The sequence below is a fragment of the Microchirus variegatus genome, assembly GCF_963457635.1.
Source record: "Microchirus variegatus genome assembly, chromosome: 1".
NCBI classification, from domain to species: domain Eukaryota; kingdom Metazoa; phylum Chordata; class Actinopteri; order Pleuronectiformes; family Soleidae; genus Microchirus; species Microchirus variegatus.
In genome coordinates this window covers 25986290-26013627 of record NC_139802.1, presented here as the reverse complement: position 1 = coordinate 26013627, position 27338 = coordinate 25986290, and the positions used below count along the sequence as shown (strand labels likewise).

At 41.0% G+C, this 27338-nt stretch overlaps 1 protein-coding gene across 1 annotated transcript in view; it reads right to left on the bottom strand.

Moving 5' to 3' along the window:
* Positions 1–12772: 12772 nt before the first annotated feature.
* LOC310932862 (protein-tyrosine kinase 2-beta-like) overlaps positions 12773–27338 on the bottom strand; it is a gene marked incomplete at both ends in the record, with an annotated part of 31733 nt that continues 17167 nt past the window's right edge. Inside the window, 16 exons of the mRNA XM_083896242.1 lie at positions 12773–13003; positions 13324–13404; positions 14881–15015; positions 15117–15157; positions 15391–15415; positions 15840–15869; positions 15943–16068; positions 16225–16272; positions 18504–18609; positions 20455–20659; positions 21339–21428; positions 21636–21736; positions 22605–22720; positions 22815–22915; positions 26015–26096; positions 26195–26289. Of these exons, the coding sequence (XP_083752368.1) occupies positions 12773–13003; positions 13324–13404; positions 14881–15015; positions 15117–15157; positions 15391–15415; positions 15840–15869; positions 15943–16068; positions 16225–16272; positions 18504–18609; positions 20455–20659; positions 21339–21428; positions 21636–21736; positions 22605–22720; positions 22815–22915; positions 26015–26096; positions 26195–26289 (1613 nt within the window). The remainder of the gene's footprint in view (positions 13004–13323; positions 13405–14880; positions 15016–15116; positions 15158–15390; positions 15416–15839; positions 15870–15942; positions 16069–16224; positions 16273–18503; positions 18610–20454; positions 20660–21338; positions 21429–21635; positions 21737–22604; positions 22721–22814; positions 22916–26014; positions 26097–26194; positions 26290–27338) is intronic.

Here is a 27338-nt window from a genome sequence, read left to right as displayed (position 1 = left end):
AATATGCACTCCTTGTTATTGGTGATTGTTTGAGCTGCTGCTGCTAACTTTCTACCTGAACTCTGTTCATTCCAGCAGAACAACCATGCCCATCATATAAGCAGTTCATGGAGTACAGAAGCACCAAGTCCAAAGAACGACAGTCTTTTAACTGACATAAACAAGAAAAGAAAAATGCCCAGGTAAGTTGCCTTGGCCGTTTTTGCAATGCTATATGTGTGTGAGAATAATAACACCTTTCTGTTGTTTTACTATATTAACATAGGATTGATGGTGCCACTGCCACATGGAACTGAGTTAAAACCTGTAAGAGGGAAAACATTACCATTATTTACAGACCCAGAAGTAGCAGCACCTGATCTGCTGAAACACGCTGTCCAGAAAATGACAACATTTAACAAGGACATGGATGACGGAAACACACTTTAAAGGAGGTTTGTGGAGTTCATAATTCAATATTTTTTACATACATAATCTACTCTAGCATACGTAATATTTATAATGTGTTGGATTTTTTGTTTTTACCACAGTGAATGGAACTCCAGATTCTGAAATTGTGATCACATCCAGGAGCACAGCTCAATTCAATCAGGCTGACACTGTGGTATGTTAGTTTTTTATTTATTTATGTGTGTGTATATATATATATTCCTTTTTCATTTATTTATTCACTGCATATATATTTGAGCATTAAAGCATTAAATCCATGTTCTGGTGAGTATTTTAGAAGAACCAAGGTTTGTTTTGATTACTTGTAAGTTAACATTACAGAAAGACTCACCATCTTTCATCATTGATATATGCTGTATGTGGTAAGGGAACAATGATGGAAGCTGGTTAAAATTGTTGTTGATAATTGAATGGTTTTCCTCTCAGGTGTTTGAACCACAAAAAAAGTACACCCAAATGCAAACCTGAAGATGCAAGTACTAATTTTTACAAAATAAGTAATGTATCTTTACGTTGTGTGTGATGTGATTAGCTGAGAGCATTTGCTCTGATGAACATGAAGTAGAAAATATCATACATGTAATGTGATTTATAACCAAATATTCTCTTATTTATAAATCTTCCCCTATCTCTAAATGTTTCTCAAAACTCCATATATACATAAAGGTAATCATTGTAATCAATTGTATTGTGTGGAGATGCTCCTGGGAATTCAAGCACAGTTCAACCTGGACAGGTATTAAGGCAGACTGTGATAGCCTGTTTTCAGTCATGTTTCTTGCTCTTAATGTTGAGTTAGACATTTTAATTTGTTTTTTCAGATAGTAATATCTGATAGTGAAGATCTGGAGCCACATGAAACAAATCCAGTCAGGACTACTTGCTACAGGTAAATAAAAAATGATGGTGACTAAGTTAATTTTAATTTGTTGATTACATAGAAAAGAAAAACATTGTTATGATGTTTTAACCTGCAAATGAATTTTCCATCAGTAAATACACAGCCCTGTATGCAAATGGTATGGATATGGTTAGATGTGTGTTATACTAATGGTTAATGATCAATAACCATATATATCACATGACATATACTTTGTTGCTATAACTTAACTATTCTTCAAAAACTTGAAGTTTTTTGAAGAGTTTCATTATAGTGTATATAATACAGTATATGTTTTGATTTTGCAATATGACTTCATTCACAGCTGTTAGAGAGGATGAGTACTACCTGGCACGAAAGATGATTGTGGTGTCAATTGTGCATGGAGGTCCAGGACCCCATTTCCTGTCAGAAGACCTTGTACATTATCTTCATTCATTCAAAGCAACAGTTGATGAAGAAATGGTGAAAGATTTGCAAGAGGTGAGAATAGCATAAGGCTGCAGTGTGGTACAGAGTACTACATAGTCTCTGCAGTGTTTTGAAACACATTTTCCTTCCTTAATCATTTACATAGAATTAGCTTAATTTATTGTTTGGTAATAATGCAAGATTACACTATGCTATTTACGGTAACAATCAAAAGTTTGGACATTTTACCATAAACTTAAATGAGAAACTGTCCTAACGTTTGACTGTAATTGGAATAATAAAAACAGACAAGTAGATACGGTTGTGAAGGCCCAGAGCCTGTTACTGGGATACTGCTGCTCTGCTCCTCTACTTGCAGGTCTCAGGCTGAACTGATTGGTAACTGGGAGCATCTGGCCAGGCCTCCCAGTTTACTTAGCTCCACCTCCTCATGCAAGCAGCCCTTCAGTTCAAGCTCTGACTTCAACTCCTCGACTGCACCAGCAGCATGAGCTTTTTTGTTTGCTTTGTTGTTTCTTTAGTTCTACACTGACAACATGCACCACACATGCTTCATCACATTCATACACCTCCATGCGCCACTGATGCTGACTTACATACCTCATTGTTTTTTGTTTGCATATTTATTTGATACATGTTACTCTTGATTTATACATAATTGTTGGTGCATCTCCCACTTTTGTTATGGCCTTTGAGTCGGTCGTAACACAGTACATACAGTTATTGACTTGAGTGGTTATATTCCTTTTTATGTTTTTCAGATTGTGAATACTGCTTCAGATGACACTCTGCGAGAATGTACCATGAGACACAGCACAGTGTTACAGACAGCAGGTAGTCTGAGATGTGTGTCTACTGTTAGCAAAGTACAGCAAAGAAAGAAATTGTGTCAGACTACCTCCACTGGTATATTATTGATCGCAACTCATCTGTAATTGACAGGTAAAATCATAGTTGTACTGATGGGGTTTTTCATTAGAAAACCCTTGTGCAATGATGTTAGCACAGCTGAAAACAGTTTTGCTGGTTCTTTGACCAAAGGACACAATTATTAATTTGAATAAAAATCATTATTTCTAAGCTTGTCAATGTCTTGACTATATTTACACATATATATGTATACATTTTGCAACTCTTTTGATGAATAAAAGTCTGACTTTTACTGGAAAATACAAAAAATAAAAAATAAATGGTATAGTTGGTGTATATCTGTAGAATACTTGATATTTGATGTCTGTCTCTCCTTCCCCTGTCTTGTGCCAGTCTAAAAGTGCTCATTCCAGTCTTGCCATGTGCCAAGCAAGACATGGGATTCTTTAGATCAGTTATGATCAACATACAGCCAATTTTAAAATGTATATTTGTTTAGGTGAATAGTAATTTTAGAGAATAATTAATAGTTTTCTTTGGGTAATTTCAATGTGTAAGTCTGCCGAGTGATCAGTAGTGAGTGGGGCTACAGACACTAATATATGTGTTTTTCTTGGGTTTTCGCAGTTGTTTCTTCACAGGATGGCTGGAAGGAGAGGGGCCCTTTTTTTGATTGATAGCGACATCTGGACCCCGACATTCCATACATCCTCTTTGGGGTCACTGTCTCACTGTATGTCTGTCCGTCCAGAGAGTGGACACTTCAGCCATGGTTCTCCCTAAGACCAAGTCCAGTACCCGTCGGCTTCATTGCAGCGTCAGAAATGCCATGTGCTTCTTTTGGGCCTTTGTGATACCGGACGCATGGCTAATGCTAATAGGTGTCTCGCTGATGCGGGCTGGAGTATGCAAAACATTTTGACCCATGTTTTTTGTTTTTTGATCGTCTCTTCACTTCACAACTCCAAAATGCAACTGTATTTAAGCATGGGGACTAAAGAAAAGTTGTCAGTGCCGGCTGGGGAGGGAGGGGGTGAGGAGGGGAGGGGTGAGGGGGGGTCATCCATCAAATTTTGACATAAAGTTTTGGATTGGGTGGGGGCATGGTTAGTGGGCAGGGGTGACGTCACAGTTGCTTAGGGGAGGGGGGAGGGGGAAACAGAGAGAGGAGGGTCGAGGGGGAAACAGAGAGTGGAGGGGTGAGGGGGGTCATCCATCAAATTTTGACATAAGGTGTCCTCTTCTTTCTCTCTTACCTTCCATACATAGTTCTCTAAATATTGTTTGAAAGCACTGAAATATATAACAATCTTAACTTACAATCTAATGAAGTGCGTAATGAAGTGGTTTTCTCTTTTTTATAATCAGAATGACTGACCTTGGTAATGTATCCCAACCATTTCCACAACAGGGATTGGAACTGGGGTGAGAATTCTACCACTAAACCACCAATGTCTGTGCTCTGGTTGGTACCATTTATACAACCAATCGTCTGGCTGGTCCTAACCAACCAACTATGTACCACCTTACTTCTATTCCTCAGTAACACCGCTGTCCACTACTAATTAGAACAAACAGCAGCAAAAGAAGCAAAGACAATCTTTGTCAGTTTGTTCAAGTCGGCCTTTGATTTTTTGTTTTTCTTCACATGTGAGCAAAGTGATTTAAATTCTTCTCAGGCTACTGAAACATAAAATAAGATTTCAGTCATTAAGTATCTATCATTGTTAATATATTGTCAATGAAAATGAAAAACTACATAAATTAGTTTTTTCTATGAAGTTATTGATAGTGGTTTGGACATGCATGGGTCCACATTCCTTTGCATGTGATGTGTGCTTTTTGACGTACATTTTAACTATACAGTAAACTGACTGCACTGCGCAAACAGTCGCATACACGGCAATGAGACAGAAAGACAGAGGAGGTCTGTGCCTTTGCTCTGTAATAGAACGCAATGGCGAATGGCTTGTGCAGCCGCTGCCTGACCAGAAAACAGCGCTGGTGAGTCGCTTTTATTAGACTGAAAATCACCAAATGCGGACGCATTCAAGCCTGTAGCAAAGTTATCTGAAATTAAAAAATACAACATTTAAAAAAAGAATCAAACCTTACATGCACTCAACCTCAAATTTTCCCTGACAGCCTAGGGTAGGCACTGCCGACTGCACGTTACATAGTATAATTTGTCTATACAATTGTTATAAGTACACCTCTGCATAACATCGTATGCTTATTAACATTAAAGAAAACAAAATATAGATCAACTTACAACAAAGAATAACTTTATTAACATTGTTTTTTAGTCTGCAACAGAAAAGATTTAAAGTTCATCAATTTGTGGATGTGGACTTGCAATTACACTTTATTCTAGTACGGCAAAACGGCATATTCCCCGGGGTCATTAATAGGGCTGGACGATTATGGCAAAAATTATAATCACAATTATTTTGATTGATATTGAAATCACAATTACAGTTTTCTCAATTGTTAACACACACATACTGGTACTTGAGACACAATGACCACATCAGGTAACTCATGCACCAACCCCCTGAACCAACTCTGCTAAACTACAAGCACAATTCCTGATTTACACTCAAATTGCAGTTCGAAAACACACTTTTTTCAAAACACTACACACAATTATCTGCATTTGGCACAATTTTCATGAAGAAAATCTCTTGTTTTCACAAGGAACACACTGTCATTCAAAATACTAAAGTTAATTTCCCTACTATGTTTTGAGTATAAAAACAATCCATCCATTTCCTACGATTCATTCTCCATCGTCCATCACAGGGCCTATAAAAACAATATTCTAAAATATTTTACACAAACGCAAAAAAAAAAAAGGCAAATCACAAAACACAAAAAAAAACGCAAATCAAAAAACACAAACGCAAATCAAAAAACACAAACGCAAATCAAAAAAACACAAACGCAAATCAAAAAACACAAATGTAGCTAATGTTTTGGTGTTGCTGCTGTTGCGTTTTACATTTGTGTTTTGCACCTCAGGGCCACCGTAGACAACCGTACCAGGCCCTGCAGGAACGTGGAATCCCTGACGCTCAGCCACGAAACGAGGACTAAAATATTTTACACACTTATGTATGTACTGTCTGTAGTAAGTGTAACACTAAACAAAAAAAGGCCTAAGTCATTATGATCAATGGAGAAGTGTTTTCCATTCATCATAGTGTTTTACATTGATCACATTAGTGTTCAACTGGTTCTTATAAATGTCTGTTCATATGATGGTTTGTGTGTGTCATTTGAAAAAAAAATACCATTTTGAGAAGAAATAACATTGTTTTGAATGTAAAGTTTCATTTTGCAGGAGAAGTGAGGGGTTTTGCCCATTGTGTGTGTGTTTTTTGGATTTGCGTGTAGAGTTGTGAGAGCATGAGGCATGCTTTCAGAAAATGTGTGTAAACAATCGAGAAAAACTGTAATAAACACGACTATTCATTAATTTTAACACTTGAGTATTTACAGTTTTTCTCAAATGCTAAAACACAAAAGCCAATCCTCTAAACCAAATGACCAGTTGTCTAAACACATTTACCAAATCTAGCCATAATTTTCCAATATCATAAACACATTTCACATGAAGACACAATTCACAAAACACAATCCTCCGTTCTCATAAATCTAAACACGTTTCCTTGCTAAAAGAACATATTCTCAAATGAAAGTTCATGTGATGCAAAATGCTTGCCACAGTCAGCAATAATTTAACACAATGAACACACCTGGCGTCATTTATTACAAACAACGACTACAAATTGAAGACACTTGTTGCTAATGCTGTGACCACACCTATAAAAGCGGGCGTTTTTCCCGCGGTTCCTAGCAAGAGACAATATAGCCTGCGATGTGGATGAGGTGATGTGGCCCGATGCAGCTCGGCGACATGATGCCGCACAGTGACTGTGGTGTGTGTGTGTGTGGTGTGAATGAAGAAAATAAAAAAACTTCACACCCTGATCATGTTGTGAATCTATTGCACACAATATGAGTACTGTTGTGTGCAATAGATTCTGTTTTTTGCATTGAGTTGTGTTACAGTAGTGTACTTGCAGAATTTTCTGTACTCTTCATATGAAACTCACAACTCTAAATGCCTAATCCTCTGCAGAGATCTAAGAAGATGATGATGATGCTTGCTACAGTGTAGCGGCTCAAATTAGGCTGAACCCGTTGGCCAGCTTCCCTCAGGGTCATCCCATGGTTGATGACATGGTCCACTATTGTAGCTCTGATGTTATCAGATATTCTAGTTCTTACTCTTCTTACCCTTCCTCTTTCCCCTCCTCATCCTCTTCTTGCTCCTCCTTGTCCTCTTCCTCTAACTTCCTCTAACCCTCTCGCTTCTTCACCTCCACGTCCTCTCCTTCGGCCTCCTCTGATTCTCACTCTTCTCACTCTTACTGCTCCTTCCATTGTACTCCACACAGACAGCTTACCTGTGGCTTATTTATAGAGCTATTGCAAAGTGAACTAATTATCTAAAACAGTTTTTACATGTGAAAGTGTGCCAGACAGTTGTCCAAATAGTGTTAATGATAGCCATACATGTGTATAATTTTGCTAGGAGTGTGTTGGAAATTTGGTAATTGAGTGTAAACAGTGAGTTGTGTTTAAAGTTCCGCAAAAAGGGTGTTGTGCAGTGAATTGTGCCTACAGTTTTGCAAAGTGTGTGTTACCAAATTGCAAACTGAGTTCAAAGCAGTGTTTGTGCTTTTAGTTTTGCAAACTCAGTGAGTGGTTTAGCTATACGTATTAAGTTTTAGAAATTGTGCTACAAGAATCACGATTAGCGCTTAAGCATTCAGAAAAAACTGTAACATGGATGCATTTACAGTAATGTGTTTTCCTAGCATAGGAATTTACCTACATGCCTTGCCATGCGGCGCATTCAGTTGGGGCCTGCCCCACTATTTGAGAAGGAATGGAGTAGACCAATGTAAAGACACAGTCATACGTTAGTTTTAGTGCCTTTATAATAGCATTTGCAGATTTTGCTTTAGTATTGGAAATATGATGGATGGCAGTAGGAAGGAGAGGAGAGGTCTTTATTGTCATTATATAACTGAAATTGCACAACAAAATGACAAAGTCATTTAGAATGAGTGTAGAACTTTCTAGCAGTTGCCCAGCGCGAAATCAAAGGGCGATTGTCATCAAAGCAGTTGTCATCAAAGCTTTGATGACCAAAGTGCTTCTTGTATATAGCAAACCCCTTGTTTGTTTGTCATCATCTGTAAATGATCATCAGAACCTGTATGATTTGCCGGTTTACAAACTATTAAGTAGTGTATAGAGTTGTGTTTAGAATAAAACCTCTTAAAGACACTCGAGTTGTCCGCCATACTTGTTCTGGTCGCCCTTTCCAGAGGGTAGTTTATCGAGCTGTAAGGAGCAGCTGGTAAAAAACTGGACAGTTGTAAACCGCTGTCGGAATCGTTGTCGAAGAACACGGTGCCGAGCGGAGAGCACCCGTCGTTGGAGAACAGCGCCGGGACCCCCAAAGACGTCACCACAACGAGCGAGCCAAAGCTGAGAGCCAACGGGGCCGTTAAAGGGCAAAAGTTGCCACTACAACGGAGGAGCCGAGGGCAAAAGCTAACGGGGCTGTTAAGGGACGCAAGAAATACTGTAGCCGAGAGTAAAGTGGAGCCGTGTGGACTGCTGGTAAAGAGACCAACAGCCACTAGAGAGGCCACTAAAGTCAACGCTGAGCTACTGAAAAGGACTAGCAGCGAGTTGCTGATGCTGCTGAGACGTGTCGTCGTGGGCCGAGAACTCGACATCTCAAGGTGAGAAAGTATCGCCACCACGACACCACACCACACGCGACGTCGCTGGCTGTGGGCGTTTCATCACTCAACACCACTAGCTTTGATCCTTTCAATCAGGCATTACCTTCCTGAAGTGAATTAGGAATCGAGACAGAAGTAAAATGGCCGAAAACAAGCCAGGTTTATGAAACCTGGAGTGGTCTAGTGCACAGCTCACCCTTGGGACATGTATGTACAAGCTCAATGCCATGGCTAGCATACTGAACGAGGATAAAACCTCAAAAGTTAGGGCAATACTATATAACACTGATTATGAGAAGTTTCTTGAAATCAGTTGCCATTATATCACAGCACTGAAGAAAATGGAATATTCAATATATGAAGAGGAGTATAGGAAGCCACGGAGCGACACTCGGGCAAGGAGAGACGCCACCATGCGCGAGTACCACACCATGGTTGAAATGCTGTGGTTCACACAAGCAGAACCGGACATAGACAACCTCGTAACAAGGTTTAAGTCGACCCTCGATCGGGCTGAAGCACTCGGTAGGAATGATAGGAATGATGTAGTATCGTTGGTGCAGCAGGAGATCGAAAGTGGGAAACTTGACTTAAAACTCGCCAAAATCAGAGACGCCCTGAGTGCTTGGGAAAATTATCTTCCGCACGGAAGAAATAAATGGAAGCTCTTCCTGTCATTGGTGGAAGACAAGGAGAACCTGATAAGTGGGTGGACATGCCGGCGGAAACTCCAACGGGAGGCCCCCTTCAGTACCACCCCACCTCGCCACACTGAAAGCGCTGAAGAAACCCCCCGCAGCTACCCTCCGCAACAACAACAATCGACTACCTACACACCTACATATTGGACATTACAAACCGACTACTCCTGTCAACTCCAGCATGAGGCGAGGAAGTGGTGCACCACACGGTTCCAGCATGTCCTGGACTGTGGCCCCGGTACAGCGGGACGGTCCCCTAGGCAGAATTGTGAGTTACAGTCCCCTAGGCAGAATCATGAGCGGTCACTCACGAGAAGCGGAAGTGGAAGTAACCATGAAAACACACTTAACACGTCCTGTGACAACAAGCAGGGTGGTGAGGGCGGTGGCTATCAAAGTCGAAGAGCACTCCATAGGGGAGACGAGAGAGAAGGGCAGTGCGGAAGTCCGAACAACAACAGCAAAGACAGAAACAAAAGCAGCAGCAACGTCGGTGGAAAGGTACGAGTCAGAAAAGGATGTAACTGACACGGATGCTCATGCAGAACCTGCACCGAGTGAGCACAACCTTGCTCTGGCCGAGGCTGAGACCGAACTAGCGCGTGAAGCTACGCTGGCCGAAGCTGGACCAGCATGTGAAACCGCGACTGAGCCTGAACCTGAGGTTGAGGCAGAGACTGAAGGTGACGCCAAGCCAGGGGTGAATGAGAACCTCGAGCCAGAGATAACAACTGAACTGGCCGAACTCACCCAAGACGTCGATGATGATGATCTCCTGGGAACAGGTAAACATGTAAGACCTCCGGGTTCAGATGCCAAGAAGGCCGCTGACGAGACGGTGGCCTCTGCTGAGAAAGACCCAGATGCCCTCAACCCCATTAGAGCGGTTCTCCTCATTCAGGGAGGGGAAGCATCTTGGTGACATCACCAAGATGTACAATTCAGTGTGGCTGGAAGAACAAGAAGTTCACGCGCATCGATTCTTGTGTAGAAACTCACCGTCTGATGAAACTGACGCTGTCGTGAGATTGAACATGGGAGACAAGCCCACTGGATACATCGCACAGGTGGTCATACACGAGACCGCAAAGTTACCCCAGTTCACTGACATCAAAGAGGAAAAAGGAGTGATGGAGGTAAACGCCTCCCACAACAACCTACAACACCGAGATGAGATCCTGAAAGCAGCGGAAAGGATCCTGAAAGGAGAGGGTTTTTACCTTAAACCCTGGACCTGGTCAGGTCAAAGTGGGAGGAAGGATGAGACAAAACCAACCCAACCCAGACTCTGGTGCCGCCAAATCAACTAAGGGGAGAAGACAACAACCTTGTGCAGGGAGACAAGCCTTTGATGATGGCCCCTATTGACTTCTCTAAGAGAGAGGAGAAGACGGGAACTAAGATTGACCCCACTAAAGGAGAAGTGGATGTAGGGACACCAGGACTTTGGAGGCCTCGTTGCGTCCTACTGAGCCAGATTGCTAGGCGGAACAACCCCTGGGATAGATGCAGGTGGCACAGGGTTAGAATCCTCCACCACGTGGTGTTTCCGGATAGACTCCCACCAGCGGAGAAGTGGTTGGCTCGTACAGTAAGAGCCCCGGTTTCACCAAAGTGGGAGGCCGCACCAACAGTGAAAGAACTCAAAACTACGTTCCTAAACCTGCGCCTGGCCGCCCAAAAGGGAGTCACATTACCTGTCACGGCACTAGACAGACTCGTCGGCAGAGATGAGGGGCCCCCGCGCCACTATGGTGGAGTCCAAAACTTCGCTCAGGAAGGGTCTGGAGTGCCCCTTGCCCCCGACAATGCTTGGATTAGCTCCCTCCTCACACGGGAGGCCCGCATAGTCAATTAGAGGGCGTTGCTGGAACACTGCTCGGAGTGCGGCCCAAAGCATGGGTGGTGCAGGGGCCTAGGTTCATCAGAAAAATCATTTACTCTTGCGTGCACTGCCATAGAACCAAAGCGAAGATAGGCAGACAAGTAATGAGTGACCTTCCCCTTGAACGAACTGAACCAGCCGCACCGTTTGAGTTAATGGCGCTGGACCTCTTCAGGTCCTATGTTGTCAGAGACACTGTGGAACTAAGAACAAATATGATAGTCTGGAGTGTGGTATTCAGCTGTGTGGCCTCAAGAGCACTGTACGCTGGCATTGTGGGAGATCTGTCAACGGTAGGACTCTTGGAAGCGTACCAGCGCTTCGCGGCTCTCAGGGGCCGCCCAAGAAAGCTCTCGGGCCGAGCCTTTCCGTCTGGCAGAAGTGGCACGCGCTTACTGGAAATACTGCAGTTGAAGACTTGGTGTGGTTGGTCGACCAGAACACATGCAGGGGTCGATTCAGGCTGGGTCGAGTCGCAGAAGTATGTCCTGATGCGAAAGGCGTGGTACGAGACGCGAAAATGAGAACTTGCCAAAGTTGTCCAGTCTCTGGTAGGCATTGCAAGAAAGGCCAGGGGGTGGAAAACTGTCCCTTCACCATCCTCCACAGGGATGTCAGGCAGCTGGTAGTCCTACTACCAGTGGAGGAGCAGAAATAAACAGTCCCCACCACGTGGTGTTCCTAGGTCGCCCTCACCACGTGGTGCGTTTCGGTTAAGGATCAAGACCCCCCCCTCCACCAGTCAGTGGGGTGTTTCGGTTATGGATCAAGACCCCCCCTCCACCAGTTGGTGGAGTGTTTCGGTAAAGGATACCATGAGACATTAATTAACATGTAATCAATGTGTATCAGTATGTTTGTATGTTTATGAAGCAAACCTTTAATTACGCACGTTGTGTAAAATGTGTTGTGCGTCAATGTAGGTACTGTTTAAGGACGTGACTTTATGTACTTTAGGTAGATGTTACGTCTGCTTGAATCTTATCGTCATCAATAGATTAATTGTAATCATTACAAATGTTTGAATTAGTTGCTGTGGCTTACTTGGGTTCAAGAACCAGGAAGCCAAGTGGGAGGTGTAGAACTTTCTAGCAGTTGCCCAGCGCGTACAGTGCGAAATCAAAGGGCGATTGTCATCAAAGCAGTTGTCATCAAAGCTTTGATGACCAAAGTGCTTCTTGTATATAGCAAACCCCTTGTTTGTCATCATCTGTAAATGATCATCAGAACCTGTATGATTTGCCGGTTTACAAACTATTAAGTAGTGTATTGAGTTGTGTTTAGAATAAAACCTCTTAAAGACACTCGAGTTGTCCGCAATACTTGTTCTGGTCGCCCTTTCCAGAGGGTAGTTTATCGAGCTGTAAGGAGCAGCTGGTAAAAAACTGGACAATGAGCTTCTAAAGTAATTTTACAGAATGTTATTATATTTTCAAAATGACCCTGTTTTCATGCTATCAGTTTACCTACAGATTATCACCAAATTGTTACTCCGTTTCTTGTCAATCTGTCAATGTCAACATTAAAACATATTTGCAGCAGAATACCCCCCCAAATGCTGTATATTAGATTTATTTATCTTCATCATGACACAGTTGTCATTGCAAAATGCAAATGTATTATTATGAAACATTTTTTTCAGCATGACCAGTCCACTATCCCACACAAACCACAATTCACTGTAATCTGCAAAATGTTTAAATCTAGTCAATATGGTGTTTCTGCCTCATTCCCCCGAATCCTCTGCCACTCTCGGGTTGGCAAGGTTGGCCCTGATGCGAGACTGGTCCACAGCGTCCAGCAGGTTTTTGGAGTCAAGAGCCAGAGTGTGAGCAGCTGCCAACATCTGTCGCAGGCACTCCTCCCTCAGCGACGTGACCGAGTTCTGCTGAGCCAGTCGCATCTTGTTGATCAGCTCCCCTAAGTCCTTGTTTAGCAGCTTCTTTGTGCCTTCAATCTGAAATGTGGAGGAAATACACTTCTACAATTATTTTATTTGAGATGAATGTGTGTATTTTTTTAAATGAAGTCGACATGGCTGTAAATTAGTTGGTAAATTATGCACAAATGTCAGAATCATTTTCCATCTTTAAAAAGTGGGTCCTTGCACACAAAGTTTGGGAAACACTGATGTAATACAAAGATACTTTATTGAAATTCTACATCCAGGTGTTTTGATGGATTTTTATAATGCAAACTGGAATCCTGTCATTTAAGAATAGAAGTATACATAATATATTCATTTGTAACAAAAATGAGACAAGAAGTGAGGCTCACCTCTGTGGTGACAGAGCAGTGTAAAGACGGCAGGATCTCATCAACACTCTGTATCAGGTTACGGAGGGTGACACCCACTGCCTGGCCGGCGAGCAAGGATGGGGGAGTCGGAACAGGAAGAGAGAGAGGTCAGGGATGAGGAAGAATGGGAGGAGAAATACAGTTCGAGGGTTATATATAAATATAAATACAATAAGAGTACTGCAGACCTCCGAAAAGACAAAACACTGTCACCTTTGTTTTATGTACAATACTTGAAATGTTTACATTTTGATCCACTGGATCCAGAAGACGTTTTCGATCTGTATAGAACTTGCTTATTACCATTACCATCTTACATAAGAATGACAAAATTCATCCTGATCTGCTAAGATGTCGCTGATATATACACATCTCAACTTGTTAAATAGGACTGCACCATGTTGCATTTAAAGCCAAATCCTTAATCTAGATCAGATCTAGATGAAACTTGATGACCTGATCAGCATAATGGTTACCCTCAAAGTGCCAGATTTAACTTTCATACAGAATAAATGTAACTAAATGTAACTAAATATAATGTAAAATAAAGGCTACTACTTCGTAACATATTGCTTAATAACTTTCTGTATTTATGACTTATTCAAGTCATAAATACGGGGCAGACCTGCTCACACACCTTCAGCATGCACTGCTTAAAAAACGCACACTCAGAAAAAGACTTTGAAGCATGGGTGATTTCTTCAGCCAAAATAAAGTTAGCTTTCACTGCCACATCGTTTTTGGTTGTGGCTTGTGTGAACATATTCTGCTGCGATCACAATCTCAATCTCACAATTTCACTCGTCGCATGACGCATATACAATGATACACTGCAATCTAGTGGCAGGATGCCGTCACTTTGTGGGGAACGCAATCACCATGCATTGTGGGAAATGTAGTTTATGGTCAACACACGCCTTAAAGCAGAATAGACCTATTTTAACACAGATTTTTCCACATCTGGCCCCCAGGCCTTGAGTTTGACACATGTGCTGTACACTAATGATACTAATTAATTAAAATTTGTTAAGTTTGAAGGAGAAATTATTACAATTTTTATTTTAGAGTTTTGCCCATTTGCCCAAAATTGAATGGGAACATACTTGTGTGATCACCTACCTACAACCAAAAAGTTAAGATTGATCCATTGACAAATTTACAGATAGTTCAGATTGAAAATGTATCATATAAATATTTTTGATTTTGGTTGGATGACAAAGTTTTATTAAAAATACATCTTTTATGACAAAAGTAATTTGAGAGAAGCTGGTATCTTCAACTATTATTGTATTTAGTCTTTACTTATTTTTATTTATTATCATAAAAATATAATTTCAAAAGACTAAATGACATCTGCATTTGGGCGTGGGGAAAACCTTATATATTCATGTAACTCTCTGTTTGTGTAATGTGTTGTGTATTATTTAATTGAACTGTAACTGGTGAGCTGTGTTAGCCATGGAGGTCTTACTCGTAAGACTTCCTGGTTAAATAAAGGTTAAATAATAGCAGTGAATCTGTTGTTGCTGGGCATACTTTGACAGCACTGGGATACTCAGAAGCGGGTAGAGTGCTGACATCATTCTTCAGCTGAACCACCTGTTGCACCATCACCATGACGCCAGTGTAAACCTGATCGCCTGATCGGTCCAGTTCAGCTGTGGGGCGAGGCTTGAACACAAAGCAAAAATTATTTTTCATGCTTTTTATTAGATACGTTTTAATTCATATTTTCAGAAAATAAGAACATTTAAAAGCTTGGTTTTATTTACCTGTGTGACTGGGGAAGGCATTTGTGGTTTCTCCGGAGGCCCTAGCACACAGAAAAGACAAATTGTGCTTCCAGGCGTAAAGGGGAATTCTAATATTTTTAAGTACTATTCACATAAACATCCATATTTATAAACATAGGGCCCAGGTTGAAAATACCGGTATTCCCCTTGTGTTCTACAGTTTAGAAAATTCTAAAATAAGCTAAAAAGCTAGAATAATAAAAATAAAAATACAATATAATATAAAAAATAATGTCTCTATAACTGGACTCACCATTTTCTGGGCTTTTTTCAGGAGGCTGCAAAAATACAGACAACAAATCAGGAATGTGTGTGTGTGCATCATTTTATGCTCTATTCCTACAGTGTGGAGAAATAAATAACTATACTGCAATGGCTACAGGAAACCAGAGTAAACAAGTGACCAAAGGGCAAACAGTGTATTTATGTGTGTGTTCTTATAGGGACCTTTAGGAATTTTTCAGGCATAAACACTGACCTTGTCAGGATCAGTAGTCCTCATGGAGCTTAAGGTTTGTTTTTATGCTGTCCAAATAACTGTAAGTCAATGCAGTGTCTGAAGAACAATAACTGCACAAAACTCTCTTTCTCTGTGTGTGTGTGTGTGTGTGTGTGTGTGTGTGTGTGTGTGTGTGTGTGTGTGTGTGTGTGTGTGTGTGTGTGTGTGTGTGTGTGTGTGTGTGTGTGTGTGTGTGTGCATACCTTGATTTGTGAATTTGTGACAACAGGATCCTATAAGAAAATACAGAGAAGTTTATCTAATGTCACAGCACCTCCTCCATCCTGGCATCACGGAATGTCTTACCAGTAGTCTTTCCTCCTGCTCTAGCCACTGTTTATCCAGCATCATCTCTTTTCTTTGTCTTTGTAATGTGTCCTCTACTTGTGATTGTACGTTCTCCCACACTGGCCGGCAGTCCTTCTCTGCTGTCTACACACACACACACACACACACACATGCACGCACACACACACACACACACATGTTTATTAATTATAATTAATATTAATAAGATGCAAACCTGCGATTTTATAACATTTAAAAATACTTCACAGTAACAGGCTGAGCAGTGCTTGTTTTAAACACCTGCAAGTGTGAAACCCGAGGAAGAGTGTTGCCTTGTGTTCTGGATGGCTGGAGAGAGAGAGGGGAAAAAAAGGTCATTTCTTTGAAGGCTGTCAAGTCAAAAAATCTGGGTTCACATACAAACATCCATAACATGTAACTGATGGGGTCACCCCGATAGTAAACAAAGCTAAAGAAAACTAAAACTACATTAAAACGTAATTTAATTCAAACTAAACCAAAACTAAATCGTTAACTAAATTAAATAAATTATAAACTTAGTTGCATTTTAACTAAATTCAAACTAAATTAAATTAAAAATAAACCATAAACTATTACATTAAAGGGCCCATATTGTGCAAAATCAACTTTTTAATCATTTTAGTACTGATATTTGGGACTCAGGGGGCCATACCAGTCCCCAAAATGTGAAAAAACAAGACTTTTAGTGGTTCCACTTAGTGTAAGTATAGGCGATAAAACACGCGATGTTTAAACCTCCCGCGGAATTATGACATAGCGACCGTGAATGTTGGCATCCTGCCAGGCAGACTACTTCAGAGCTCCACCGTAGCTCCCCCTTGTCCCTGTGAAATACGAGAGTGCAGGCGAGGGAGGAAGAGTGGCTGCACAGCCGAGCACAGTGTTTTACACAAACTTCCAGCCTCAGAGGACTTGTGTGTCCAGTGGATATATTTTATTTATGAAAAAAATGTTCACAAGCTTCCTAAGCCCTTTGTTGTTGATCGTGTATGTAAATTCATATGCTAGAAAACACCTTGAACGCACCAGTTACGTGCCTGCAGTTAGCGAGTGACGTGTGGATCAATAATATGAAGAGCACGCGTTTGAAAGCACTGCAGAAAGATGTTGATGTTGTTCTACATTTCTTCTCAACCAAACAGGGGCGGCCGGTGTATAGGGACGATTTGGGCGACGCCCTCCCAACTAGGAGGAGAAAGATAATTTTTTTCCTCAGCAATTCCAAGATCCTTAGTACTAATATTCCTTTCAGTCGTCTCTGCCAGCAAAGGTAGTTATTATCAGTGTTCTAGACATATTATCTGTCCCATATTATACCCTATTAACCCAAGTTAAACTAGTTCCTGATGCCCTAATGAACGTATCAAATTATCATAAGGATGAAGCACAATAGCAGTTCAATAACCCTGCCAAAACAGCCTTTTTCAGAATGCTTGGTTTTGTGCCTGGTCATTCACATGTGAATGAGACCCAGGTAAACACACATCCACTGCTTCCAGGGGAGTGTCGATCTAACTTACTATCCAAAGCCATACTGTCGTCACTTATCACCTATTGTCATGCACCGTCGTCACAACCCCCGCTCCATATACCCCATAGTAATGGCCGTTGTTACTGAGTTTCACCGTAATGCATAGAGTGACCGCGATTTTGGCTTCTCGCGATCATAAAAACATTAAAATCGAAGAAAAACGATTAATGCGCCGCGCCCCGCGGCATTTATCTAAATTCCCATGCTAGAAAAAGACCTTGAACGCACCAGTGTTACTGCGGCTGAAATGGACGTGTGTGGATCAACAACACGAGGGGAGAACGTGGAAACATGACAGAAAGGCAGCCTTTGGTTGAGAAGAAATGTAGGACAACATCTACATATTTCTGCAGTGCTTTCAAACGCGTGCTCCTCATCTTACCGATCCACACACGCCACTCGCTAACCGCAGGCACGTAACTGGTGTGTTCAAGGTGTCCCTCCAGCATAGGAATTTACACACACGAACATGTGCTTGTGAACATTTTTTTCATAAATAAAATATATCCACTGGACACACAAGTCCTCTAAAGCTAGATGTTTGTGTAAAACACTGTGCTCCGCTGTGCAGCCACTCTTCCTCCCTCGCCTGCACTCTCGTATTTTACAGGGACAAGGGGGAGCTACGGTGGAGCTGTGAAGTACTCTGCCTGGCGGGGTGCCAACATTCACGGTGAAATGTCCGTACTGTCGTCACTTGGTCGGGAGGTGTAAACATCGCATGTTTTATCGCCTATACTTACACAAAGTGGAACCACTAAAACATGTCTGAGTCTTGTTTTTTCACATTTTGGGAACTGGTATGGCCCCCTGAGTCCCAAATATAAGTACTAAAAGATTAAAAAGTTGATTTTGCACAATAGGGGACCTTTAAATTACAGGCTCTGATCTGACTGCAGCTAATCTTGATGACCACTCAAAGCTGCTTTACACTGAAGTTTTGCCTATTTACACCCATTCACCCAGTCATTCAGAGACTATAGTGGAGCCATGTTGTAAGTCATGCCTTGGGTGGGGGATCTGCACAGCCGGAGAAGAATAACGATGGGATGGAGCTGGACCTGTCTGGTTTGAGATCCTGCTCCTGCTCCAGCGCCATCCTGTGGATCTCACTATCAAACACACAGATACAGTTAGTTTGTGTGTCAGGGGAAATAATGTTTATAGCTCATTAAAGGGTAACTAAACCCCCTCTTCCAATGCTAACACTTCCCAATGCCGGATTTTGAAAAAGGAAATGAAGTGGGCTGATGCCATTGTAGTCAGAACTCAGAATTTTTAACTTGGAAACCTAGAGCAACCTTAGATACCAAGATGGCTGCCACCATACGAACATAGCTTATTTTACCGTTAATAGCACTTCTGTCATATTTGTTTTACAGGAAACAGTGTCATCAATTGTTTAATTTTTAACTGTAGACATGTTGCTAGACCAGCATAATGATGCTGGTGGACCAGCATAGACCAGCATAGACCAGCAAAGACCAGCATTATGATGCTGGTGGATCAGCATAGACCAACACGGACCACTATAGACCAGCGCAGAGTAGCATAATGATACTGGTGGATCAAAATAGACCAACATGGACCAGCATAGACCAGCATAGACCAGCATAGACCAGCAAAGACCAGCATTATGATGCTGGTGGATCAGCATAGACCAACACGGACCACTATAGACCAGCGCAGAGTAGCATAATGATACTGGTGGATCAAAATAGACCAACATGGACCAGCATAGACCAGCATAGACCAGCATAGACCAGCAAAGACCAGCATTATGATGCTGGTGGATCAGCATAGACCAACACGGACCACTATAGACCAGCGCAGAGTAGCATAATGATACTGGTGGATCAAAATAGAGCAACATGGACCAGCATAGACCAGCATGGACTGTATGCTGGTCTATGATGGTTTTTCTAGCAAGGGTGAGAGGTGGCCACTGATGTGAGCCACTGAATTGCCCACACCATTATTCAAGTGGTGGCAACAGAAAGACAACAAAGCAGCAGCTCTGGCATTTATAAAGGGGAAGAAGTCTGGGACAATGAGCCTTAAGCCCAATGTATACTTCTACATAAAGTGCTCTATGTAGGTTACAGAGACCCCTCTACGTCGCTGGAGAGGCTGTCGGAGAGTCTCTGCGTCGTCTCCGGCTGCACAAAATATTTTTTAAGTGTCTGTCACTCTGTCAAGGGACAACGGAGACGGCAAGGGCTGCGATTGGTCCTCAGGACAGGCTGAGATAACGCTGCTATGTGCCGGCCACTGTGCGCACCGAGCGTCCACAGAGACAATGTTGCTGCCAAACTATAAATATGTCATATCATAATACACAAACCATATGTTTAGACTCTAAATGGCTTATTTCTCGCCTAAAATGATCTTAAACCTGCGTTCCGGGACACAGAAAATATTTATTTCATGTGAGACAGTCTTTCTCTCTCGGATGCCATTGCTCACTGTAGCAAGAAGCACAACAACCTTGCGTAGCGACCCCTACTGATCGGGCGGAAAATTGCAGTACATATCCGGCATCACGACGGAGAATTATGAAGGCTCGAGGGGTCTCCGTGGTTACGTAGTCAAATAATGCATAACGCGGTCGGAGAAGTATAATGTGGCCTTTAGAGTGCTATTAGACAGGGTGATGAAAGCTTGCACCAGTGACACAGTGGACTAAGAAAGGCAATGGGAAAATTTGATCACACAAGCTGTTTGACCAGAGAGACATGTATCATTTCAATACATTACAATAACATTAGTTAAGAGCCATAAAAATTGGTTCACACCTGAAAGTGGTTTAAGGGTTTACTTACACTTCAACATCTAATAGCAAATTTATACTCATAAACTGTGAACTTAATATAAAGCTTTACAGTCAACTGGTCTCCACTGAAAACCTCAACCGGTGTGTGTTGTGTCTGTGTGTGTCTGTGTGTGTCTGTGTGTACCTTAAGGAATAGACGATCTGGCTGAAGCCAGGCCGGACATGTGGCTCGTAGGCCCAGCAGCGAGTGAGCAGGGAGTAGACGGTGGGTGGACAAATCTGAGGTTTGGGGAGTCGGACTCCGGACTCCAGCTGGTCGATCACCTGCCAGTTCTCCAGCCAGGAGAAAGGCTGATGAGTAATGGAGAAGATCTCCCACACACACACACCTGGTTGAGTGCACACACATGTAATCACACACACGTCATCTTAATCTATTAACATATGGAGTCTGGAGTGTACCATCACAACAGACCTTCCAGTCATGAGATTTACGTAAATACTGTCAGATTAGAAAAAAAAATACGTTGACTGGCAAATGACCATTTCTTACTGTTTACCATGTCTAAAATTAGTATTGCAGAATCTCATACTTGAGGCTATTATTTATGTTACAGGACCTTACTGCCCACATGGCATTCTACGGAGCCCTCCTCGGGGCAGGGTGGTGAATTTTTAGAGCAAACTTTTGTGTTCCCACACATTACTTTGCTGCAAAGTTAAAGTTAACTTATATGCAGAGTTATTGTGGGGTAACACAAAATAATTGTGACGGACTGCAAATATTTTGTGAGGGAACGCTAAGGTTTGGCAAGGGAACAAAAAAGTTTGCTCAAAAAATGTCACAAAGTGACCCTATGTGTTCATGCAAAGGACAAATAAATAGGAGACAAATTGTAAGTGAAACAACAGAACAAAAAAGCATGTATTGTCTGAATTTCATACATGGTAATGTAATGTAATGTAATGTTATATACATTCAGACAGTACATCCACAAACAACAAGACTAAATTCTTGAATTGTGAAATGATGAAATTGCTAAATTTAGTCAAAGTGTGTTTCCTCACCAAACATCCACACATCACTGGCTGCAGTGAAGCGTCTGAAGTTGATGGATTCAGGTGCCATCCATTTGATAGGTAATCGGCTAACAGAGGCTACACACAGGAAAAAAGAAATACTGAAAGAATAGTAGTTGAGTATGTAAATTTTATGAAGACTGAAATAATAAGCATGAGCATACAGTGTAATGAAATCAAATGAATGGAGATCTCCACAGAAAAGTCAAGAAGAGAGGAACTTGATGAGTTTCCTCTACACAGCAACAGTGTAGACACCACAGGCTCCTGTGTGGGTGTGTGTACCTTTATAATACTCCTGTTCATCAATATAGCGTGACAGACCAAAGTCACCGAGTTTCACACATTTAGGTGAGGCCACCAAGACATTTCTCACCGCTATATCTCTGCAGCACAAAAGCAGAGACATGAAGTTGACACCGAAATAAAACATTTATCATGTAACAAGCTCAAATATATGACATATTAGCTAAATATATTTTTCTCTTCAGTATGGTATTAGTTTACCATAAGAATTCATATTCCATCATGCATTGGGCAGACTGGGGCGATTGGAGCTCAGGTAGAGCAACTCAGCTTTCAACTCAAAGGTTGTGAGTTCGATTCCCAGGTCTGCTAGTCTACATGCCGATGTGTCCTTGGGCAAGACACAACCCCACATTGGTCCTGATGGCTGTGCTGGCAGCATGTGAATGGGTATAAAAAGTGATAGCTGCACATACAGTAGATGTGCTATATGATAGTGTGAGTGAATGGCTAATGTTGTACTGATGATAGAAGCTGATGTAGCACTCCTTCTGTAACCAAAATATTAATTATCTAATATATCTCATTGTTTCTTAAGGAACTATAAAACCTCTTTGAATATCATGAAAAGTAGGATTTCTGTGTTTGTGTTTTTTCTATATTCAGATTAGACTTAGTTTCTTATGCAATCTTTTCAAAGCCCTGATACTGATGATAATGTACAACGTAGTATTGTGGCGGGTGAAAAAAAAAAACTTTTGAGAATGAATTCATTATATTAGAAGAAAAGAAGTTGTAAATTGCAAGAAACTTTTTTCTTGGAATTTGGAATTCGGAAAGTGGCATTTTTACGAGAATGTTGTAACATTACAAGAATAATGTCATAATATTATGAAAATAAAGTTGTAAATTAGGAGAAAACCTTTGCATTATTACAAGTATAAAGTTGCTCAACATAAGTATTTAAAATCCATTTAAACTTTTACTTTTATTAAAGAAAAATGTCACCTGTGCACCATGTTAAGTCCCTCCAGGTAAGCCAAGGCTTTGGAGATTTGTAAACAGTACAGGATCAATGTTGCACTGGTCACAAAATACTGCTGCTCCACAAGATAGTTCCCCAGCTGCCAGGTAAGCAAACACATACTTAAATTGCATTTATTTATACACATAGTTTGATTGTGTTAGTTGTGGATCAGTTTCAACCACACTAAATACCTCTCCGTGTTCATAGAGCTCCATGACGATACAGACAGGATCAACCTCAATTACTCCAATGAGACGCACAATGTGGGGATGATCCAGATTTTTCATTAGGCCTGAAGTTGACAAAAACAAATCTAAACAATTAAATTTTTATGATAATGTTTAAGAAACAGTGGAGAAGAGGAAAGCACCCACCCATCCATTATCTACCGCTTTATCTTCCACAGGAGGGTCACAGCGGTGCTGTGCCTGTGTGAGCTGTCCAGGGTAGGTGGGGTGCACCCTGGACAGCTCCTATCGGTGCTTCCTTCGTGGCTTCACCTAAACCAGGAAGGAAGCCAGAGAACCCACCCAGAGAAAACCCACGCACGCAAGGGGAGAACGTGCAAAGTCCAACCCGAGTCTTCTTGCTGCAAAGGTAAGAGCACTAACCACTTCGCTCCCCCTTACACACATTGGGTATCGAGTGACTTTGACACAGGCACTGGCCAACTAATAATCAGTCACAGCAAGTTTTATGTTTTTTGACAACAGAAATTTTAACAGAATTTGCTGCAACTTTGATACCCCCTAGTGTTTGATATTGAGTGAAGTTTTTGTCCAGAGTGACATCATAAAATTTGAAATTGATCACAATAAAGCTCTAGAAGGAGTTTGGTCACATACCACATGTGTGAAATCGCTGAAATAGGCACCAAATGGCTGTGATCCAAAATGACCACCTTGTTGTTGGGTGTAGGTGATGGGTCTATGAGAGCCTATCCTGATAGACATATGTGCCAAATTTCATGTTCGTGTATAGGTGAAAACCAGATGAGGCTACTATTTATTTTTAAAATTTGTAGGGGGTGCTTTGGAGCTATTTTTTCACATAGTCCTGTGTCCCACATGTGTGTCAAATGTTTGTGCAAGTGATTTGTCTTCTAAATCCTCCTTTTTTTGGGAATAAATCACCAACGAGCCAGAAGTTCACCTCAGCAGCTGGTAGATGCCCAACTAGAGCTAAAAGAATAGTATATTCTGAACTTGGCCTGTTCTGTGGCTGCTAAATACACTGAACTATAACTTCCCTCAATGTATAATAGCAATAAATGATTATTACTTAAAGGTGAAGTAAGTAGTTTATAGTGCCATCTAGAGGAGAGGCTGAAATTTACAACAAAGAACTGCTCCTCTGCTCAACCCCTCCCTTCCCTGAGCGATACGGTATCCTCAGTCGGTCAAATGTCGTCCTCGTTGTCTTTCTCCGTGTTAGCAGATGAGGTTCTAGTATTTATTCAGACAACGAGAGGAAGGGGGAGAGGATGAGGGACAGCTCTCGCGCCTTAGCAGACAAAGTGGAGAGAGTGGAGGTGGAACTTCCGCTACACGTAAAGCGACGCTTGATTTGTTCTGTCGGGTTTGTCCATACAGGCTCCCGTAGAAACATGGCATCTCGCTGCTAACAGTGCCAATGCAACAGCGGCCCGTGACCATGTTATTTTACATGACTTTTTGAAACACTACGAAAATGAAACAAAAACTATTTTACAGCGACTAGACAATGCAGGAGCACATAATATGTATAAAAAAGTGGATATTGGGTTATTTAAACCCATAAATACTACGCAGTGTCCCTTTAAATCTGTTAAGCATTACTTGCATTATGCATTAGGCATGCGTTACCTTTATTAATGCTTATCATAATTATCATACATGTACAACCTGCATCCCTTTACTATGACTTACCATGTTCCACACATGTGTGGGTGTTTAAGGCTTACAAGGAGAATTAATAAAGGTCAATAATGATTAATATTAAAGTTAAGTAATTCTTATTTAGTACATTAATATTACTGTGTTAACTGATGTTACTAGTAGCTTTATAAACTTTTGAATAATGTACAAATGAATACCTTAATTAACCTGAATAACAATAATGTTTAAAGGTCACATAGAGTGGTCCTGTTGCACATATATGTTAGTTATGGAGGTCTACTTACATACATTAACTTGTTTTTTGGTCAAAAACCTCCTAGTTGCTGTAAACGGCTGGGTGTTTCCCAGCCACGAGATTTGAGACTCAACTCTCTCACCCAGAAGACAGAGTCTTGTGATTGGCCAATATATTCAGCACACCCGCTCTCAGAAGCACAGCTCCCCCTTCTGGAACGGTGGATGCACTGCTACTCATTATCAAAACATTGTTTTAACAATGTTTAAAAATTGCTTCTTCACGACTCCCCGCCGCAGTCCCTTTTATGATTTTGACCCGGAGTCTGACCCAGAGTCAGAAGACACTGTCGCTCGTGAAACACCTCCACAACGGACGTTATTCTTCTTCTGCAGTTCAATGTACGCAACCGGATGTACCCGGACTAGTGCCCGGAGCAGGACAATCTGCTGTTCCGGAGAATCTGTGTTTACGTACCCAGAAGGGGTTTTTTCAGAGATCTCGCTGAGCCCGAGATTACAATAAAACACAGCGTTCTCAGCAGTGGCTGAACTGTTTGTTTAGAACCTTCAGGGCTTCATAAACAAGGTAAGGACGCAGATACACACTAAAAAACAGCGTTAATTGGAACTTCTGGTCTAGGTCCACTTTAATTTAGTTAAAACATTACTGAACAGTTTCATGGTATCCATGGTAAATGCTTTTTATGTCATCACGTATGTTAATTAATGTACCCATACTGTGAAGTGTTACCAGATAAGATACCCTTGCATGTAATTATGAACTATTTAAATTTGGAAATATATTCAATGGTTTTCACTCAAGATAAGGTTTCATCCAGTCACACCTATGGACATCTTCAGCATCGTGTCCCAAGCTTCCTAATATTAATAACTTTTTGCACATAAAGTCTTACAGGGCCTTCAAACCCTTATTTCTCTTCCTGGATAAAGAGACAAATGCTTTGTTAATGTACATAGTTGCCTACATTTTGTCAGCCATCTGTGGAACATCAAAGATCTCAGCCTGTCACAAAACCACGACCACACAACAGGAAGTTGACAAAAAAATGTTTGAGCGATGAACTCTGAAAATGTGATGCACCACTCTTCTATTAATACACTTCTCTTTGGTATGCCTCATACATTCAGCAATAGTGATTCTCAATGTAACTAGGGAAGGTGAATGGCAGTATTTTCTGTTAACTGATATACTGTACTTGAGAGCTGAATGTAGAATCACAGATGTTCACCAAGGAAATAACCACCCTGTCACTCACCAGCTTCACTGAGAAACTTGTCCTTTACATCAGCTGAACAGTCCTTACATGTTTTTATAGCCACACGGATCCTCTCTCCGCTCTGCAAACACACGCAGAATACATGTATATTAGTATTCATCTTATTTCATTTATTCTTCTTGTAATAACTGGTGATGGACAACCAACATATGAACTCACTGGATTTTTAAAAACTCCGTCATGAACCTCTCCAAAGAATCCCTCACCCAAGATCCGACCCACGATGACGTCATCTCTGGATATTGTGTGTTTCTCTGAATATACAAAGAAATAGAAAATAAATATTTTTTTATTTTCTAATAGAAAATAAATATTTTCTATTTCTATTCTATTTTTTATATAATATTTGTTGTAGTAATATTTGGATATACTTTATATAATGTTTCCTTCTTTACAAAACAAGCAAACTAATAGGGCTGCAAATGACAGTTATTTTCAATTATTTCCTTGATTAGTTGTTTGGTATGTAAAATGTCAGAAAATGGTGGTTTGGTGTTTCCCAATCGTTGAAATGATGATGATATGATAAATACATTCAGTTTTAATGATTTCTTTGGTTTATTGAGCAAAGAACACAGACAATATTCACATTTAAGAAGCTGAACATAATGAAATACCTTGTTTTATATTATAAAAAGGTTGATCAATTTAGTAATTGATTAATAATATATTAGATTAGATTATTTACAGCTCTACAAACTCATCCTTTGAAAATTTAAATTAATTTTGTCAGTTGGTGATTTTAGTCTTTCAGAGTGAAGTGTCTTATATGAACACATTATCACAGCAACATTCTATTTTAATAGTTTAAGATGTACATTTCATTCTATTAAGGAACACAAGATTCCTCAGAAAGGTCTGAGGGCACATACACTACATGTTTACAATGGCAGTCTGGAGGCTGTACATGAAGACTGCCATGTTTGGGCTTCGATTGACCAGAAAATGGATGCATAGGTTGAGCAGCTGTCCTTGTTTATTCTGTAAAGGGGCCACTATGTGAGACTGAAGGTAGAAGACTTAATAAGGGCAGGAGGTGATAGAGGTGATAGAGGTATAGCAGGATGACCAAATATCCTATAATACGTGTGGTCTTGCATGCGGGCAGTCAGAACTTTTGGAGAATTTGGCTGGAGCTCTCGCTAGCAAACTGCATTGCTTGAAATTGACACATGACTTGTTACAGAATAAAGAAAGAGTTTGGTGAAAAGTCTTGTGTCACAGAGTCTCATTCTGCATCATCATCTCATCACCTGTTGTTCTCAAGAAGAAGGAAGACTGACTAAACTACAAGAGTCATAAC